Source organism: Suncus etruscus, chromosome X (genome assembly GCF_024139225.1).
Source record: "Suncus etruscus isolate mSunEtr1 chromosome X, mSunEtr1.pri.cur, whole genome shotgun sequence".
Classification (NCBI taxonomy): Eukaryota; Metazoa; Chordata; class Mammalia; order Eulipotyphla; family Soricidae; genus Suncus; species Suncus etruscus.
In genome coordinates this window covers 43,149,471-43,170,030 of record NC_064868.1, presented here as the reverse complement: position 1 = coordinate 43,170,030, position 20,560 = coordinate 43,149,471, and the positions used below count along the sequence as shown (strand labels likewise).

Here is a 20,560-nt window from a genome sequence, read left to right as displayed (position 1 = left end):
TGATCTCTGAGTACAGAACCAGGAGTAAGCCCTGAGTACAGCTGTGTGCACCCTAAACACACACACACACACACAAAAGTGCTACTGGGATCACAAAAGAGGATGGCCACTAGTGGCCAGGAGCCATAGAAAGACTATTCCACATCCTTTGGCATCACAGGAACAAACTAAAACCACAGTGGTTGAGCACTGGCTTCCCAAGACCTATGGTTCAATCCCCAGCACCATTAAAAGTGAGAAAAATGAGTAATCCTGGATAACATTTGTTATTAGAAGCAATTAAATCTCTCATTTCCTATTGGTGGGTGTGAAGAATGCTACTAGTACCTTGTGGTTAGTAGCGTTCCAGGATGCCAAAGCTTAATGTGGTACATGCCTATCAATTTAATGGTTCTACTGTTGGATTTTGGTACATCAGAAATGCAATCAAAAACAAGAATTCTCAGAGTAACATTACTGACTCCAAAATTGTAAGCAACTCAAATGTGTAACAACTCTAGAATGACTATGATAGACCCCCCACGTAAATGAAAAAAAAATGTCCTGTCACTGTGGTTAATTTTGCTACCATAGTAAAGAAGCCAGACAGTAATGAGTACAATCAGTATTTCTATGAAATGCAGATAAAGCCAAGCTTGAGTGAATGATGGAAGTCAGATAGCCCTTATTTATGTAGAGGTGATGAAGATTTGGAGGTGGTGTGAGATTGTCTCTGGTAATGTTCTTCAGTATTTTGATCTATGTTTGTGGTAGTTACATTGTTGGTAATTCAACGAACTGTGTAAGATTAGTTTTACTCTCTGATTTGTGCCTTGGTTTGAAAAAAAGGACTAGATGGGAGCCAGAGATACAGTACAGCAGGTAAGGTCTAGCAGCCTGCCTGAGTTCAATCCTGGTACCACAGTTGATCCTCCAACCCTACAAAGAGTGATCTAAGCACAGAGCCAGTAGTACAGTGTGAACACTGCCAGGTGTAGCCCCAACCATCCCACCCACCAAAAAAATAAGACTAGAAAGAATAACAGTATAACGTTGTCTAGAGTAGGAAAGGTGAGTAGGTTGAACTCCCATATTTAACTGGCTAAAACTCTTTCCTACACATGAGTTGCACCATTGTTTGTGTCTGCTAAGAAAAGATCTAGTAACCATGACATGCTTTGAAGTGTGAGTGAAAGACACATTGTTTTAAAAATGTTAATATGTGGGGAAAATGTCTTAAAATTACTGAAGTGGAGAGTGGGGGGAAGAAAATAATTACTGTAGTGGCAGATAAATGGGATAGCTAAATCAGTGATAAAGTCACTAAAATGGACAGAGAACATCTTTGTCACTTAAGCATTAGCACTGAAAAGTTATCGTGGAATGATTGCTATTTTAAAACAGTCTGGAAATCACGGAGTGTTTAAAGACTAGTTTCATTGATGTGTATTTTACGCAGGTTTAGTCCTGTTTGCTAACTAGCAAATCTATCCATGTTTGCTCTCTAGTTATTTATTGCAGAAAGCCCCACTCCTGCTATACTTGGTTGGACATTTTTATCAACACTTCCTTTTCTTCTTAGCCATACCCCAAGCAACCCGGATCTTCTGGCGCTTATCCTCTTACTTCGCCTCCTACATCGTATCATAGTGCGGTTAACCAATCTCCCTCTATGATGCATACTCAGTCTCCTGGTAAGTCAGTACTTTTTCTTGTGCTTAACTTTCAGATCCCAAAAACATATGTGCACATGCACACACACACACTCACACAAACACACACAGAAGCACAATGCACATCACTGTAAACTTCAGAAGTCATTCCTTTTCTAGGGCCAAAGAGATAGCACAGCTGTAGGATGTTTGCCTTGCACGTGGCTGACCCAGTTTCTATCCCCGGCATCCAAAATGAACCCCTGAGCGCCGCTGGTGTGACACCCCCCCCCCCCAAGAAAAGTCATTTCTTTTCTAGTCTGAGGCTAGATAGTTGCCATTTAGATACTTGCAATTCGTTTGTTATGGCAGGCTTGTGAAATCAGTATTGGTGGTTCAAGAGCACTCTAGAAAGCTTGGATTTAGCAGTGGCATTGTCACTCAGCATTAGATTAAGAGCTGGACTCCAAGAAATCACAGTATGATCCATGTCAGAGGTAATAAACAAAGGTCTGTTGGTTGAGTCCTATCCACCAGCTATTTCTGCAGACTTGTGTAGAAAACAACCACACCAGTTGTGTAATAGTAGACAACAATATAGTGCCTACAGTGTACCAAACCCTATTCGGAGCATTTTACCTATTTAATCCCCCATAGCAGTCCTATGACCGTGTGTCTTATTATCCCTATTTTATATTAAAAAATCTGTGACCTGGAGAAGTTCCAGCACTTGCTCAAGTCACACAGCTAAATATGTGAAAGTCCCACTCGGGTTAAGCCAGTGAACATATATATTGAGTGTCAGGCATCATATTAGGTGTTTTAGAAAATAAAAAATGTGGGGCCGGTGAGGTGGCGCTAGAGGTAAGGTGTCTGCCTTGCAAGCGCTAGCCAAGGAAGGTCTGTGGTTCGATCCCCCGGCGTCCCATATGGTCCCCCCAAGCCAGGGGCAATTTCTGAGCGCTTAGCCGGGAGTAAACCCTGAGCACCAAACGGGTGTGTCCCAAAAAAAAAAAAACAAAAAAAAAAGAAAGAAAAGAAAAAATGTTAAATCATCTTATAATAAGTAGCAGAGAATTTGAAACCTGCTAAAGAAAAATAGTTGCACAGTGGATAGAGATTTGCTATGCACACAGCTGACCTAGGTTCAATCCCCAGCATCCATATGGTTCTCCGAATCCTGCCAGGAGATTTGAGCAGAGTCAGGAGTAACCCCAGAGCACCACTGGGTGTGGCCCCAAAACAAAAAAATTAGTGTCTGAATGTTTTATTTATAGTGTTGGTGGCCATAATTTCCTCTTTAATAATCGTAAAATAATTTTTGATTTCTATCTTCATATCCTAGAAATTAAAAATTACTTTAGGATTATTGCATCCTAAAATTATTGATTTAATATTGATTATTGAATCCTAAAATAAAACTAATATCTTGTGACTAAATTACCGGCTTTAAGCTCTTGTCTACAGTTTTTTATGTCTCCCATCTAGGCCTCTTCTCTGAACCCAAGTTCTGTATTTTCCAGCTCTATATCAGAACCTCCACATGGCTGAAAGTACGAACTCTCCTAACCAAGTCTCCCTTCTCCTCTGCTGTTTTTGCAACAGATACCCTCCTTCAGTAGATGGGTGTTCTTCCCTACTACTTGCACCCAAAGTGTTAGAATGAATTATATTGGAGTCTTCCTTCTTTCCCATCCATATTCATTCAGTTACCTTATATTCTCAGTTCTGTCTTCATAACTTATCCAGAATCAAATCATTTTCCACCATCTCAGCCTTTATTCTCGCTCAGGTCACTAACCATCTCACGTGGATTATTGCTGCGCCCCTAACTGGTTGCCCTGTAGTCAAGTTGTTCACACAGCAGCTAGAGTGCTCTTTCTAGAATAGAAGTGCCGACTCTGCTTTAAAGCCTGCAGTTTTGTTTAGGGTAAGCCCTTAGTCCTTAGAGTGACCTATAAATCCCATGTGATCTGGCATATTCCCACCATCCTCCCCTTCTCTGGCCTTGTCACCCACTCCCCCCCCAGTAACTTGCTTTTGTTACCCCAGCCACGCTGGCTGTTAATAACTGTTAATAACCTGTTAATAACTGCTGCAACCTTCGAGGCCTTTGCATTAACTCTTGTATTTGTCTGAAATATATTAATGCCCTTAGCCTTTGCATTCTCCATGTCTCAACCAAAGGCCCCGTTCACTTGTTTTTTTATATAAAGAACCACACACACCTCTACCACTGCATTATTCCTATCTTATTCCCCCACCCTTTTTTGTTCATATCACTAACATATTTGTTTGTGTCTCACTGTGCTAGAGTATGAGCTCGCCACAAGAGTAGGAATTTTTGTCTCTTGTTAGCTACTGCATCATCAGTGCTTGGCATGAATTTGACATTTTAACATCTCTTGGTTGAATGGACTAATCCACTGGGTATACTTTAAGAAGCAGACCATTCAACCAGACAGATAGTACAGGGGTTAAATTGCTTGCCTTATATGTAGCAAGCCCCAGTTTGATCCCCTACAAACCAGACCAATCTGATTCTTTTAAGGGCTGACTTTAGGTCACATGGAATTAATCTCTTTTTTCAATAGTGAAATTGATCCAGTTTTTCTTTGCAGTTTTTATGGGAGCTTTACTAACTTGTTTCTTTAGTCTATAGAGAGCCTTAACTTGGGGTCTTTTGGGGTTCAGGACATAGCATTTGTCCTGAAGGTCATCTATAATTATTTTCCTTTATTAGGCAATCTGCATGCTGCCAGCTCCCCCAGTGGGGCTTTGAGAGCCCCATCACCAGCGTCATTTGTACCAACTCCTCCCCCATCCTCGCATGGAATCTCAATAGGACCAGGGGCCAGTTTTGCTAGTCCACATGGTGAGTCCACACATGGAATTTGTGAAAACGTCCAAGTATGAAAATAATTTTTCCTCCAGTGATGTTCTAAGTGCAAAATGACTGCTTGGATATGAGGGACCTAGCTAAAGAAATCATATGTTCTAGTCCACCCCCTGCAAGGGTCCGCCATGTAATCAGTCTGTCTGCTTTGGATGCTGGCTCTTCCCACTCTGCCTTGCTTTTCATGCCTCACGCCCCCTGCTGGCCTGTCTGATTGCATTGCTGTTGCTCACATTCTGCCCAGTACACTCGCCTCCCTACTCCTGAAATAGATAGGGACACCCCCTCCCCAGGATGGCCCTCACATTGCTTAGAGACTTAAGTTTTTCACGTTTGAACTAAACTGTTTTGAGTTGATTCAAATAGACTAATAATAAAAGTGTTAGCCCATGAAACAGGTTCTTTATGCCACCACCCACCTAGCTTCTCTTGGCAGAAGCATCAGGCTATTCATTTTATGTTGTGTTCTTGCAGAAATGTTTGACATAGATACCCGCAAAGATATAAGCGTGCTTTCCTTTCTTGACACACATGGTAACATACTACACTGTACACGATCTTTGGTGCCTAAATTTTTTTCACTCAATATATCATAAAGATCATGCCAGAAAGAGCTTCTACAGCCAGGGATGGAATGGAGCTTAGCTATGGAGCACTTGCCTTCCATGCGGGAGGCCCTGCATTCATTTCCCCAACACTGAAGGAGGAAGGAGAAAAGAATGGTTTTTGTAGCTGCGCTGTAACTGGGATTTGCTATGAATAGTAACAGGAACATTTTTGTCAGTAAAACTCTACACCATTCTACTTTAAATGCCTTTCTTAGCATTTCCACATCCGGACATACCATTGTTTTAATTACTGTGTGCTTAGAGTCTTTCCATTTTTCTCACAATGAAAATAGTGTCATCTCTGATCATATTCATGATTATTCTTCGGTAAGTTCCTGGAAGTGGAATTGTTTTAGAGAGCTGAAGGAGTTTTAAGCTTTCTTGTTTCCAATTGCTTACCTTGAAAGGTTGATTCAGTTTCCTCTTGCATCATTCAAAAATGTATTTTTGTCATTATTAACACCATGGGATATTATAATGTGAAAAATGGTCATTTTTGACCAATGAAAAATGTTACCTTATTGTTTAATGTGCATTTTCAACTAGTAAAGCTGGATCTTTTTTTTTCCTCCAGGAGGAAATTGAATTAGCAAACTCTTAAGGAAATAGCCACTCTCAAAACCCAATTCTTGGTTAACTCTTTAGTCAGTATAATCTTTACTATATAGAGAAAGTAGAAAACATCCTCTCCATTCAACCTTCTCTATGTAAAATGAAAGTAGAGTCTGTCAGGGTTAGTTGTAAAATATGAGTTTTCTGCCCCTGGGATTACTTTGCTTATTTTCAAACATTTCATATATTTCAAACATTGAAACCCATTTTAAGGTAAATTTGATCTTTTCTGTCTTTTCCTTTTCTTGATTCTTATCGCATGTTTAAAATCATACTCACACTGCATAAAAATGGATTCACATGTGCCATATTAAGCAGCATCATGCTCGAGTGCATGATCTTAATAAGAGAAAAAATAAAATTGCATCCCTCTGAGGATTCAAATTTTCTCACATTTTTTGTTACCAAAATACAGGTTTTAAAAAACCATTTATTTTGCTCTTTACAGGAACCCTAGACCCTAGTTCACCATATACTATGGTGTCACCTAGTGGACGAGCAGGGAATTGGCCAGGGTCTCCTCAAGTGTCTGGCCCCTCACCAGCAACACGCATGCCTGGAATGTCACCAGCCAATCCTTCACTACACTCTCCAGTTCCAGATGCTTCTCATTCCCCCAGAGCTGGAACCAGTGAGTATCATTGATTTTAGATTCACCGTAAGTGTAACCATCACGGGCCCGGAGAGATAGCACAGCGGCGTTTGCCTTGCAAGCAGCCGATCCAGGACCAAAGGTGGTTGGTTCGAATCCCGGTGTCCCATATGGTTCCCCGTTCCTGCCAGGAGCTATTTCTGAGTAGACAACCAGGAGTAACCCCTGAGCAACACCGGGTGTGGCCCAAAAACCAAAAAAAAAAAAGTGTAACCATCACTTCCCCATCCTCACATTTGAAAGACATCTTGTTGAACAGGGATGCTTTTCTCCATTTAACGAAGCAGGTAACAGTAGTTAATTTGCAAAGATAGGCCAGATTTAAGAAAATCACTGGGGCCAGTGAGGTGGCGCTAGAGGTAAGGTGTCTGCCTTGCAAGTGCTAGCCAAGGAAGGACCGTGGTTTGATCCCCGGCGTCCCCATATGGTCCCCCCAAACCAGGGGCAATTTCTGAATGCTTAGCCAGGAGTAACCCCTGAGCATCAAATGGGTGTGGCCTGAAAAACCAAAAGAAAAAAAAGAAAAAAAAAGCATTGTCTTCTGAGATGAGTGCCAATCCCTCTATTATGACTTTTTTGTTTTGTTTTTTTTGGGGGGGGGCCACACCCAGAGACACTCATGGGTTACTCCTGGCTGTGCGCTCAGAAATCACCCCTGGCTTGGGGAACCATATGGGATGTGGGGATCGAACTGTGGTCCGTCCTAGATTAGTGTGTGCAAGGCAGACACCCTACTGCTTGCACCATCGCTCCGGTTTTTATGATTTCTAACTGAAAAGACACCTAAAGTTAAGGAGCCAGAGATGTGGCTTAAGTGCTAGAATTGATACCAAGCATATGTGAGGTCCTCTGTTTAATCCCTGGAACCACTACCAGTTCTAGCCCTGGTGGTCCTCAAGGACCCCCTGGACTGGAGCATCTCCTGACATTCTATTACATAAAGTTAATAGTTAATAAATTAACTGTAATATTCAGATAACAAAAAGCTTTTATGGGGGTGGAGCAGTAGTTCATAAGAAAATTGTTTGCTTTACATAGACAGACCTAGGTTCAAGCCCACAAGGAGTGCATCTTTTTCTTTTTTTTTTTTTTTTTGGCTCTCTGGTTACTCCCGGCTTTGTGCTCAGAAATCACTCCTGGCAGGCTCAGGGACCAGATGGGATGCCGGGAATCAAACCCAGGACCATTCTGGGTCCGCCACGTGCAAGGCAAACACCCTACCTCTATGCTATCTCTCCATCCTCATGGAGTGCATCTTAAGAGCAGAGCCAGGAATAACCCCTGAGCACTGCTGGGAATGGTCCCAAGGCCTCCTCTAAAATGATACAAATGTCTCAGCTAGTTTTGCTATGTGACATATGTGTGTTTTTTTTTTGGGATGGATACCTCCTAAGTGCTCTTTGTGCCCAGAGCCCACCCCTAATGATATTGATTTAATGCTAAGAGCTGAAGATGTAGCTCTGCTCTAGGCCGGCAGTGTTGGGCCACACCTCCTTGTGTTTAGGTGTTACTCCTGCCTCTGCACTCAGATAACTCCTGGCAGACTGAAGGGATCATATAGGGTGCCAGAAATTAAACTTGGGTCAACTCTGTTCAATACTAGTACCCTACTCACTGTGTTTTTGAAGAAACCATATAGAGCAGAGATCAAACTCAGGCCTTGAGCTCTCCCCCGAGCCCCTGTGTATATACTTTATAGGGTCCATCTCCACAGTGCTGAAAGGGCATGAAAACTGCCCTCAGCAATGCTTAGCAGTGTGGACCTATGGATCAAACTAAGGACCTCACTTGTATGGCTTTTAGAGCTTAAAACAATAATCAGATATTAGCTCGCTGTCCTACAGGTTAGCATTCTAGACTGACCTAATCAGGTGATCCTTCTGATGCTGCTTGGGCTCTCGTGCTGTTGTAGTCAACTCCTGTGGCAGCTGGGCATGGCGGGTGTGTTGTCACCCCAGCTGATGTTGCTCCTCTCTCCTTCTATGATTGTGGGCTTATTTCCCACGAAATAAGTCACTAGTCCAGAAAGTGTAAGCCTGGGGTTACAGCTGGGTACTTCCACTGCCACACGTTACACAGCCAGTGATGATTCCAGATAGAGACATAGACTTCACTCCTTGAAGGAATCACTGCTGAGTCATGTTGCAAGGGGCCTGGCTGCAAGGAGGAAAATAGCTGGCCTTAGTTTTGCTGAAAGGAAGCTGGCATCATTGTTAATTCCACAAGGAGTCCCTCAGAGAGAACAGATTTCCCAGAATGTCAAAGGTTCCTAATGAAAGTAAGAGAAAGAACAGGGAGTTTGCAAATATTTATAAATGAAATGACACATGTTCATTCCTCCCCCAAAGGTTCCCAGGGAATGCCAACCAACATGCCTCCGCCTCGTAAACTACCTCAGCGCTCCTGGGCGGCTTCCATTCCCACCATCCTCACTCACAGTGCCTTGAACATTTTACTACTGCCCTCTCCAACCCCAGGCCTTGTGCCTGGTCTGGCCGGTAGTTACCTGTGTTCTCCGCTTGAGAGATTCCTGGGATCCGTCATCATGAGGCGACACCTTCAAAGAATTATTCAGCAGGAAACGGTAGGAGTACCCAATAAATGTGTATGAGGCCATTATCAAAGGGAGTGCTCCAGGGGCTGGAGTGATGGAATAGCAGACAGGTTGCTTACCTTGCACACAGCCAACTTGGTTTCGATCCACAACATATCATATGGTCCCCTGACCATAGCCAGGAATGACCCCTGAGTGCAGAACCGGGAGTGATGCCTGAGCATTGCTGAGTATGGCCAATATGGCTCTGTGGGCCCATGGAGCAGGATCTGAATACACATGATATTCTGTCACCTCCTCTAACCAGCTTGTTCAAAGTTGGCTTCTCACCCTAGCCTAGCATTAAAATTGAAGGAACTCCACCATTTTCTTTTACACTCTATTATTAGCATATTCATTCCAGCATTGTTTGATTTGTGGTGCTGTGGCAAATATCGACCTGGGACTAGGGTTCCCCAGTACTTGAGATCCCTTGAACCCAAGCTATGACCTGATGGCGAATGACCTATGGAACTATTTGCCCTCCACAGTGCCCTTGCAGGCATGCTGGTGTGGGATCAGGGCCTCTACTGAGACAAGATTTATTCTTGCAGGGATGAAAGCTGATCTTGAATTCCACGACAACTGAGTTGATATAAAACCTTTCTAGAGGGAATCAGATAGTACTGTGGGTTGGGTGCTTACCTTGCTTGCAGATGACCTGGATTGGATCCTGGCATCCCATGTAATCCTCAGGAGTAATTCCTGAGTGCAGTCATGAGTAACCCTTGAACACCACAGCACCATTGGGTGTGGCCCAAAAACAAACACAAAAACCTTTCCAGAAAGAACCATGACCTATCCTATAGCAATATCACAGAGACAGTTTGGAGTTCAGAGCACAAGTATGAGCTTGGCCCAACTGCTCCACCTTTATTTTGATGACTACTTAGTAATAATGACCAGTTTTCTCCATCCATTGTGTAAGGGTGGTGAGATACTTTAGAAAAAGTCCTTAGCATGTTTTGGTATTTAATACAATGTTTCCCAGTGATTATTGCTGTTGATCCATGTGTATGCTAATGAAGTATTCAGAATAGTTAGTGTTTAAAATACTTGCTCCAAGATTTTGGCAACTTTTTTGTTCACTTTCAAACAGAAATGAAGTTAATGTGAATGGACTCAATTAACACTTAAGAGCTAATCAGCACAGCTTGACACACATCTTGACGCACCTTGGCCCTTGACATGCCATGTAAACATGTAACTTTCTCACTATCATTTTGTTCAAATGCATTGTTGACATTCAGTCAGAGAAGAGCCCAGTCCACACAGCCACCTATTTCTGTTCCAATGGCATCAGTGGCAGCATGTAGCCTAAAACATTATTCCAACCCTTCCCACAGAGCTTGCCAGTACCTTTGTTGTTCTGCAGATTCAGTCTAGATGGAACATGGAACAGTTGATAATCACTTCCTGTGGAAATTCTTTTGGAGGGCCACAATCAATGCTGCTCAGGGGTTACTTCTGGATATGTGCTTAGGAATGACTCGTAGTGGTACTCATGAGACCATATGGGATGCTAGGGATCAAACTCGGGTCAGCCATGTGCAAGGCAAATTCCCTACCAACTGTACATCACTCCAGCCCTTCCTCTGGAAATTTTTAAACATAAAAGTAGAGAAAATAATCTAGCTCCTTGCCCTTCCTTTGAATAAGGAAATCATATCATTTTATCTATAGCTACTCCTCCTAGATTGTTTAGTAGCAAATCAGAGACTTTTCACCCATAAATGCAGTATCTTCATCAAATACCAAGTGGATTTATTCCAGTTTGTCACATCTTCAATCAGTGATAGAATGAGCATTTTCATTTGGGGAGGAGGGGAGCCAAGACTTAAACCCAAAGTTTTGTACATATAAAACCTGTGATTGTCCACCGAGCTCTATCCCTCACCAGGTACTATTGTTGGTTCTGTTTTGATTTTTGATGTTTCGGTTTGGGGTTGTTTTGGGTATTTTTTTGGTGGGGAGTGTTAGCGTTTAGACCACATCTGGCTGTGCTCAGGGCTTCTAGCTCTGCGTGGGGACCACTCCTGACAGGCTTGGGAGACCATCTGGGGTACTGGGGATTAAATCTGAGCTGCATGCAAAGACAGTGCCTTACCTGCTCAGGCCTCCATTTTTTTAAGTTTTGATTTTGACACCAGTGGTTAAAATGGTCCGCCTTAACTTTTGCAGAACTCACTCAGCCTGGTGTGCCATCCTAATGGTTGATCACTGGTGCCCAGCAGTACACAGCTGCACAGAGGTTCTGAGGTGTTAAGGATGCACTGCCCTCCACACAACTCGTTAGACATAAGAGTTTCTCTCTCTATTTTCCCTTATACTGTTTGTTGAAGAAACCAAGTTGTTTGTTCTCTGCAGTCTGGATTTCCTGAATGCACCCCTTAGGAATCATTTAGCTGGTTCCTTAACCCCCATGTTATATATTGTTTAATCTTCTGATTCCTAACTACTGGATTCAGGTTCAGGATTGTTGTTTTGCAAGGCTCTTTCTAGACCGAATTAGGATCTTCCATCAAGAGATATCAGATGTCTTATTGCTTCTCCTCTGCTGATGCTCAGTACCTAGATACGTAGATACCTTTGATTTGGAACCATTACCAGCTTGTTTCCCTTCCAAACAATTCTCTAGGAAACACTTTCCCTTTCTCACTGAGACTTGCAGACTATCTCACATAGGGTTTGATGCAAACTTCTTGTTTTACAGCTACAACTGATAAATTCTAACGAACCTGGAGTGATCATGTTCAAGACTGATGCACTGAAATGCAGAGTAGCCCTAAGTCCCAAAACCAACCAAACGCTTCAGCTCAAAGTGACCCCTGAAAATGCTGGGCAGTGGAAACCTGATGAGCTCCAAGTCTTGGAAAAATTCTTTGAAACAAGGGTATGTGTTTCCGAGTGCATCATTTTAATGTAATCATTGAAGCAGAAGAGCCAGGATAGATGAAGAATGACTCGATTTGTTTATCCTTGTAGGTTGCAGGACCGCCATTCAAAGCCAATACATTAATAGCCTTCACCAAGCTGCTAGGAGCTCCCACGCACATCCTCAGGGACTGTGTGCATATTATGAAACTAGAGCTGGTAAGTTGCAGAGCAACAAACTATGGAAAAGGTCTCTTAAAGGAGGTTGGAGTTGATGAGAATGTTATTGTGCACTTGCCTTGCACCTGACTGGCCCAGGTTCAATCCATAGCATCCTCTATAGTCCCCTGTGCCTTCTAGGAATGGTTCCTGAATACAGAGCCAGGAGTAACCTCTGAGCACCATTGGGTGTGGCCCCCAAACAAACAAAAACATATTACAGATAATATACTTTTATATTCTTAGAAAATGAAATAACCTACCTAGGATTTCTTCTCATACTTTTTTTGTGATCCATTTTAAATGTATCTTGAAGGGCCATGGAGGTGGCTCAATTGTAGAGTATATTTGTATGTATATAATTGTATGTATATTTTGGTCCTGGTTTTGATTTCCAGCACCATATGTTTTACACACACACAAACACACTATTCTGTCTTGGTGTCTGTAAGGGGTGGATACAATTTTTTCAGATGCCTCTGTTTTCCCTGAAAATTCATTAAAAGATAACAGCCTGCCTTGAGTAGATTATTTAATTCCTCTTTTCTATGCAAGAAATATAGTTTTTTGGAGGGGTCACACTGGGCAGTGCTCCAGGTTACTCCTGGCTCTGCACTCAGAAATGTGTTCCTGGGCCCAGAGAGATAGCACAGCGGTGTTTGCCTTGCAAGCAGCCGATCCAGGACCTAAGGTGGTTGGTTCGAATCCCGGTGTCCCATATGGTCCCCCGTGCCTGCCAGGAGCTATTTCTGAGCAGACAGCCAGGAGTAACCCCTGAGCAGCGCCGGGTGTGGCACAAAAACCAAAAAAAAAAAAAAAGAAAGAAAGAAATGCGCTCCTGGCAAGCTCGGGGGACCATATGGGATGCCAGATTCTGGACTCGGTCCCATCCCAGTTTGGCCACATGCAAGGAAAACACCCTACCACTGTGCTATTGCTCTGGCCCCTATTATGGTTAATTTAGATAGGATTCAGTAGGCAGCAGAATGTACTTTTTTTTTGTGGTTTTTGGGTCACACCCGGCAGTGCTCAGGGGTTATTCCTGGCTCCAGGCTCAGAAATTGCTCCTGGCAGGCACGGGGGACCATATGGGACGCCGGGATTCGAACCGATGACCTCCTGCATGAAAGGCAAACGCCTTACCTCCATGCTATCTCTCCGGCCCCCAGAATGTACTTTTTATCTCTTACAGTAGTCTTACAGTATTTATTTCGGTTTTGGGCCAACACCCAGCTGTGTTCAGGGATTACTCCTGGTGGTGCTAGGGTTCAAACTCAGGTCAGCCTTGTGCAAAGCAAGCATCTTACCTGCTGTTCTATTTTTTTTGGCCCCATAGTCCTTTCATTTTAATGTCTATAAATTTTCTTACTAATACTAAGAAGCATATTTCTTTGCTGATCATCTCAACATTTGATTTCTACTATGGCAGAGTATGGAAGCATTTATGTCAAAAAGTTCTCAATTTGAGCTCCATAAGGAGTAAACAACCCTGGTGGTGGGAATAGCCCCAATTCATTGTCACTATGTACCATAAATACTGTGAAAGATTTGTTATTCACTCTTTGGTCACAATAAAAATTATTTAAAAAAAAAAAGCACCAGTGTGGGGCCTGAGAGATAGCACAGCATTAAGGCATTTGCCTTGCACGTAGCCGACCTAGGCATCCCATATTGTCCCCCAAGCCTGCCAGGAGTGATTTCTGAGCACAAAGCCAGGAGTAACCCCTGAGCACCACTGGGTGTGACTCCCCCCCCAAAAAAAAAAACAAGCACCAGTGGATATAACTTAGCATTATTAGCATCATTTGCCTAGTTTGTTGTAGAGGAATTGGAAATGGGATTGGAAGATGTAGCTAGGCACGGGGTCCAAAGACTTTAAATTAAGATATTGGGCCTATGGAGAGGGGGGCATGCAGAGGAGAGACAGCTGTTAGGTGACATGCTGTCTGCCAGGCTTGTCTGAGTGACTGGGAGAGACAGCATTGAGAAGGGACTATCAGCGGCAAGGAAGAAGGTGTTAAGACTCGCCATCACATATGCTGAGGAGCAGTATCCATTGACTGGGAATCTATGAATGAAGAGGAAGGAATACAGAAGTAGCAGTTTTTCAGTTAGTCACATCACCTACACATTTCCTCTGAATAAAAATGCAGGTTGTCAGCTCTGTTCTAAAGTGCTCTCTAACCTTTCAGACTTCACACTAACTAGAATATCATTTTTAAATGGTGTGTGATAAGGCCAGGAGAGTGGTTAGGGCACTTGCTTGTACATGGTTGACCTGGGTTTGATCCCCAAAACCCTATATGGTCCCTCAAGCCCACTCAGGGGCCCCAAGTGCAGAGCCTGGAGTAAGACCTGAGAACAAGTAGGTGTGACCCAAAAAAGGTCCCTTAGATTATTTGGAGCTAGAACCATAGTACAGCAGCTACAGTGCTTGCCTTGTGTGCAGGTTCAACCCCCCAACATCACATATGGTCCTCCAGCACTGCCAGGAGTCACTCCTGAGTGCAGAGCAAGGAGTAACCCCTGAGCATCAACGAGTATGGCTCCAAACCAAAACTAACTTATATTTGTCTATACTTGTGAAAACTAACTAAGTCTATACTTGTGTGACTTCATCATCTTCTCCCAATAGTTCCCTGACCAGGCAACACAACTAAAATGGAATGTTCAGTTTTGCCTGACAATCCCTCCCAGCGCACCACCAATTGCACCTCCTGGGACACCGGCTGTGGTGCTGAAATCCAAAATGTTATTCTTTGTAAGTACCACTTAGTGCTCTGTGTGTGTGTGTGCATGCGCACATGCTTGTGTGTCCATGAATGTTGCACACCCAGAAGCTTCTAAAGAAAACAGCTATGTGAGGATAACAGCAACTCTTGGATGCAGTAGTGATTTGATGCTGCCTGATAAGGAATCCCACGTTCCTTAATTGCCAGTTTTGACTTCATGTGCTCCCTGTTTTTTTAATAGAGACAGACATGTGTAAATGAAGGGGGATATTTGGTGGTGGGGTGGCACTGGGTAGTGTTGAATGCTTGCAGTTCTATAATATTGCAAGCCAATGGTCAGTGAAGAGATTTCTCAGACAGGACAGAGATAATTGTGTGATTGTGTCTTGATCCTGATAATCCCTTGTTTGTTATATTTCTTACCCCATTTCTTTGGTTTGCTCTATCTTAATCTGAGAGTAAATAATCATACTTTTGATAAATGTAGGCAAATGTTTTTACTTACTGTTTCTATTTTCTTTGTGTTATCTACAGCTGCAGCTAACTCAGAAAACCTCCGTCCCTCCCCAAGAACCTGTTAGTATTATAGTTCCAATCATTTATGACATGGCTTCAGGTACCACCCAGCAGGCAGACATTCCCAGACAGCAGAACTCTTCTGTTGCTGCTCCTATGATGGTCAGCAACATTCTGAAGAGGTTTGCAGAGATGAACCCTCCACGACAAGGTACATGATCAGTAGATCGTATTCTATTGCATATGTGTTTTAAAAAGTTCTTTTGAGAGATGTCCCCTTTCTCCCATCTTCTCCATCCTTACCCACTTTGCTCCCCAATTCTAGTAATAGAGCTCTGGTTAGTTGTCAAGCTCTTAATGTCTGCCTGTCACTTTCTTCCTTTCTCACACTGGTTTTTCATTTCTGTCCATGTCTCTGCTGCCTGGACTTTATTTTTGTTAGTGATGATTTACTGTTGGACTGACCCAGTTGCTAATGCCAGAAGCTTGTATTTATAGCACACATCGCCACAAAGCCTAAGGTTAGGATGATAGAATTTCCCATGGCTATGAATTCCCACCCTCCCATTGATACCCACCACTCTGTATGTCACCCAGTGGAAGTGCATGTTCTCCATATTTCATGGTTCAATCATGAATAGAATAATATCGGTCAAAGTTCTGTATCTTCGAAATGTTTTGTGAAGAATAAAAGCTGATATAAATGGCATCACTGCTTTTTGGGCTTCTTATATAAGTGTCAGGCGGATGCAAGTGATCCTTCTTGCCAAGTGCACATTGAAGCTCTCAGACTGAACATATTCAAGGAAACCAGATTGTTTCTGGCAGATAACACGGGCCCTTCAGTAGTGGAGCACTTGACATGTAACACAAGAATAACTCCAGGCAGTACAAAATTTTGATTATAAAACAAAGCTCAGCAAAAAGAATTTGTCTTGCACTTCGCTTATTTTAAATAGGAAAAAAGTCCTCTCTATAATACTGATAGAATGACCTTAAATGAGTGAGTTGTTCTCTGAAACACTCTGAGGTACCATAGGGTCAACATTCAAAGAAATTCTATTTTTAGCTATTTGCTTCCCTATTCTGGATATGGTACATGTATGCAAATTATCCCTCAGCTTAGAGCAGAAGCTGTGCACTGCAGTAGAAAAGGGTTTGCTTCTTTTGTTGTAATACTTCTTCTGTCTTAATAGTTTCTGTTTTCATCCTTTGACTTCTCTCTTCTGCCAGTTCCAAATAGGTCCTTAAGGATCGGCTAAAAGCTCTCAGAATTGTCCAAATAGCTGTCCAGTAGAACACACCAGTCCTTCACACATAGCTAACTAGCATGATTGTGTCTCAGGACTTTGAAATTAAAAGGGAAGAATGTTTTGACTCTACCTCCCAGTATAATGCTAATGTTTTGGGTTTTGTTTTTTTTTTTTTTTTTTTCAAAAAGTGGAAAGAAACTCCTACTTCTTATATTGAAGAGATTGTTTGGGTATTTGGGCAGTGTGAATTTTTATTCCTTTCTAGATTGTTAAGCCCTTGAATTTAATTTTCTTTCTGTGTCTGAATTTTCTAGTGGTTGAAGAGAAGATGGCAGGCCCCACACACAGGGTCACTGTGTGTTCTGCCCTTTGCCCACAGGTCCTTATTTGGTCCAGGTCTTCATCTCTCTCACTTGCAGCCACTGTAAGGTTAGGCCGATAGGATCCAGATTTTAAGGGTTCATATTGACAAGCAGTTTTAGTTTATCATATTGTAATATGACATTGACAGAAAGGAAGAGGTTCAGATTATTTTGTTTCTTTGAACGAAGTGGAAATTGAGAGTATGTGGCTCATTAATCAGCCCCCACTACCCCAAACAAGTCTTGTTTTTGGACTATTGTTGTGGCATCCTTCAACCTCCCCTCTCTTCACCCAAACCCATCACTACTCCTCCCCAGCCCACCACCACCACTTGGTCAAGTGCTTTTACGAAAAAAATCATGGGTTTTTTTGTATGAATTGATTTAAATGTGGAACTCCAGAATTGACCATTTCCTAGAGATAAGAAGATACCAGTGGAGATCATGGAACAGCACTGTCTAATAGAATTGCCTCCAGCTGTGTTCAGTGATTAAAAAATTGGCTCATTGAAATTAAAATCTGAAAATTGGTTGTTTGGTCACATTAGCTACAACTCAGTAGCCATGGCACATATATAAACTACTTTCTTCATCACAGAAAGTTCTGTTGGGCAGTGCTGTCAGTAGACCTTTCCATCTGGTCTTTAAAACAACATACAGACACCATTGATGCCTTAAATAATGTGTAGACAAAATAGTAGGCCTATTCTCTAAATTAAAAATGCATCCACAAGTTGTCTATGGCCTTTGAAGCCCAACTTCAAAAGCTTCTCCAATGCTGCAGTGTTTCTGTAAAGAAACTCTGGGCATATAACTTAAACTCAAGCTTTAGGAGGACTAGCCCCAAACTTCCTTACAAGGGAAAAACAAAATCCAAACCAGACATTATCTGACACTTAACACCAAAGATTTATCCCCTATAATCTGTGTGTTTAAAATTTAGTCTTTTCATTTTGAATTTTTAAAGTTCTTGCTAATTTTAGGTTTAATTTCCCTTATCCTCACTGGTGTATTAACATCATCTTTCCTCTGTTGCGAATAGCTAATGACCATTTTTCTCTGTTGCAGGTGAATGCACAATATTTGCAGCTGTTCGTGATTTAATGGCTAATCTTACACTGCCCCCTGGTGGGCGTCCATAGACACTATTGTTTTTAAACCAGGAAGGCTGAAAAAAGTGACAAAACAACAAAAAAAATCTGAATTTAGCCTTCAATTTTAAAAAGGAAAAGACTTTTTTGACTAAGAGTTAACTATTCTAAGCTGGCAAAAAATTTTCAGGGTGCACTTCTTCCATCAAAAATATCATCTTTTGTATAGTGAACTTGTATAGCGTGTTTAAAATGGGGCACATTTCAAAATAGGAAATACACCAGTCTGCTTGCCAGCAATAGGTTTAATATTCTGTTTCATACTATAAAGTAATGGAAATGCCAAACTTGTTTATTTAAATGTTTTCTTATGTTTTGGGTGTAATAGTCCTTTTATTGATTTTTTTAAGGCAGGTCTGTCATTTTGAATACTGTAAAACTGTGATAAAACTTTATATTGAAGCTGTATTTTAATATGATCGCTTTGAAACCTTACATGAAAAATGTCCTGGGAGTTGTTATAAACACATCCCAAAGAAGCAATATTTAATAAACTAGGATAAAAAAAAAGTGACACTCACTTGTGTGTATATCAGCTCCTAGAATCCTTAGGGCCTCCTTTCATCTTTAACCTGGTGGGGGCCAATAAGTAATTTCTAACAATTCATGTTGAAGTTTGACCAAAACATCTGCTTCTTTGTTTCAAGATTAATTTATTTTCTTCAGACATCAAAGTCTTTTAGTGTGAAGCTTATGGTGGTCAAGGATCACAAATGCTGCGGGCATTCTCATCTTTTGAGAATGTGGAAGCTTTTCTGTTTGGCAAATTTGGTTTATATGCTACTTTGACATACAGTATTAATTAGGAAACAAAGAACTTGAATGTTCTACCCTTGAATAAAATTTCTGTGGGTTTTTTTCTTTACCTTGCTTAACTTCGCACCTTTGCCTTCCCTGACAAAGTTGGGGGTGTGTTTAACAACCCCAATTTAATTCATTGTCAACAAAAGATCGAGTGTTTTTGCTTGGAAGAAGCCTGGTGCAGTTCCCTCACTTTGAAGAACCCAAGACCCAGGGCCTATCCAAGAGTTTCTGGTACTCAAACATCTCAGCAGAGCTTCCTTTTGGAGCATTGTGCTGTCTCTCCTAGACAGTCAGGGACTCTCCTAAGCTTCAAAGACTGATTCGAAGCAGAGGTCTTCTGGTGACTTAATGTTATTTGGGAAAGTTTTTTTTAAATGACAATGCTGTGTTGTGCTATCTGGTCATGTAATATTGGTTCTTGATGCAATTTTTATGCCTTGTCTAATTTCATTTTAAGATGGTTTTATTGAGTTTCTGTAACAGCCAATTACCAGAAATTCTAGTTTCAAGCATCTCTCTGCAGCTGTATCATCTGATCTCAGCTTTGCTTGGTTCTCCGTTCCTTTCTGGTCAGAGTTTGAGGCAGTCTTTGAACTTCTTCTAAGTCTTCCTTCTGCCTTCATCTCCTGCTTCTCACTCAATTCTGCTACTGCTCAGGAGCAGCTGACTTAACTTTTGTCCTTGCTTTAACTTACCTTGTATTCTTCCAATTTCAATTCTCCTTTGAAATGTTAAACACATCAGTTTAGAAATCTATGAGACCTTATTCAAGGGTCAACCCTTTTCTATTTGAAACGGAATCCTTTCTTTCATGTAGGAATCTACATGTACACATAAGAAATGTATTTTTATCTGCAGAATGTCATCTGAATAACTTTAGTAATAGTAAAATTTTCAGGTTCTTTATGTGTTGTTTTGAACTGTTAGTTGAATTTTTAATTATAATGCATTCAGTGAACACTGTTTTCCTATTTCAATGCATTTCTGGATGCAATGTCCAAACAAAAGTAACATAGGAGTCAATGAACAGGATTTAATTTTGGTGCTTATGAAGAGTAAACCCATGACTTTGATTTTTAATTTCATGTTTGATACTTGGAATTGGTATATATTTTATTAAAGCTTGGAAACACTAGTATTCAAGTCTTAGATTTCATCCTAAACCATGTCTTTGCCTCTTTTGTTACCTACGTTCAATCTTGGATGCCCATAGTGATTTTCACTAATGGATGATGGGTCAAAACATTAAGGGATTTTCAGTGTTATTTTAATAAATTAAGTAAAATAAAATTTATACATGTTTCAGAGAACTACCAACTCACTAATTTTCATGAAAAATGTTCTAGACAGTAGTTTTGTTTAGTATGAGTCTAAACCTGGAAGAAATTGATCCTTTTTTCCATCTATTGAAATGTCATTTGGAATATATAGAATTAGGTTCAAAATCAGAGAAGAAAGTGAAAATGTTGACAGCACATATAAAGCTATTTAAAAATAGCTAAACCTGTTCTTGAAGAATAATATACATGATTTTGAATTTACCACTAATAACTTCTCTCTATTGTCATTGACATAGTAACTGGTTCAACTGTAGCCACTAAATATCTGTTAGGTCAATCTTAGGACCATGTTTTATTTGATAACTCTGGGAAACATA

The 20,560-nt window shown here is 41.3% G+C and overlaps 1 protein-coding gene across 1 annotated transcript in view; it reads left to right on the top strand.

The window, feature by feature from the left end:
- MED14 (mediator complex subunit 14) overlaps window positions 1-20,066 on the top strand; it is a 90,859-nt gene extending 70,793 nt beyond the window's left edge. Inside the window, exons 23-31 of the mRNA XM_049767146.1 lie at window positions 1,562-1,673; window positions 4,375-4,506; window positions 6,196-6,378; window positions 8,748-8,983; window positions 11,706-11,885; window positions 11,978-12,085; window positions 14,721-14,846; window positions 15,352-15,544; window positions 18,017-20,066. Coding sequence (XP_049623103.1) covers window positions 1,562-1,673; window positions 4,375-4,506; window positions 6,196-6,378; window positions 8,748-8,983; window positions 11,706-11,885; window positions 11,978-12,085; window positions 14,721-14,846; window positions 15,352-15,544; window positions 18,017-18,090 — 1,344 coding nt within the window. The 3' untranslated portion in view covers window positions 18,091-20,066. The remainder of the gene's footprint in view (window positions 1-1,561; window positions 1,674-4,374; window positions 4,507-6,195; window positions 6,379-8,747; window positions 8,984-11,705; window positions 11,886-11,977; window positions 12,086-14,720; window positions 14,847-15,351; window positions 15,545-18,016) is intronic.
- Window positions 20,067-20,560: the final 494 nt, after the last annotated feature.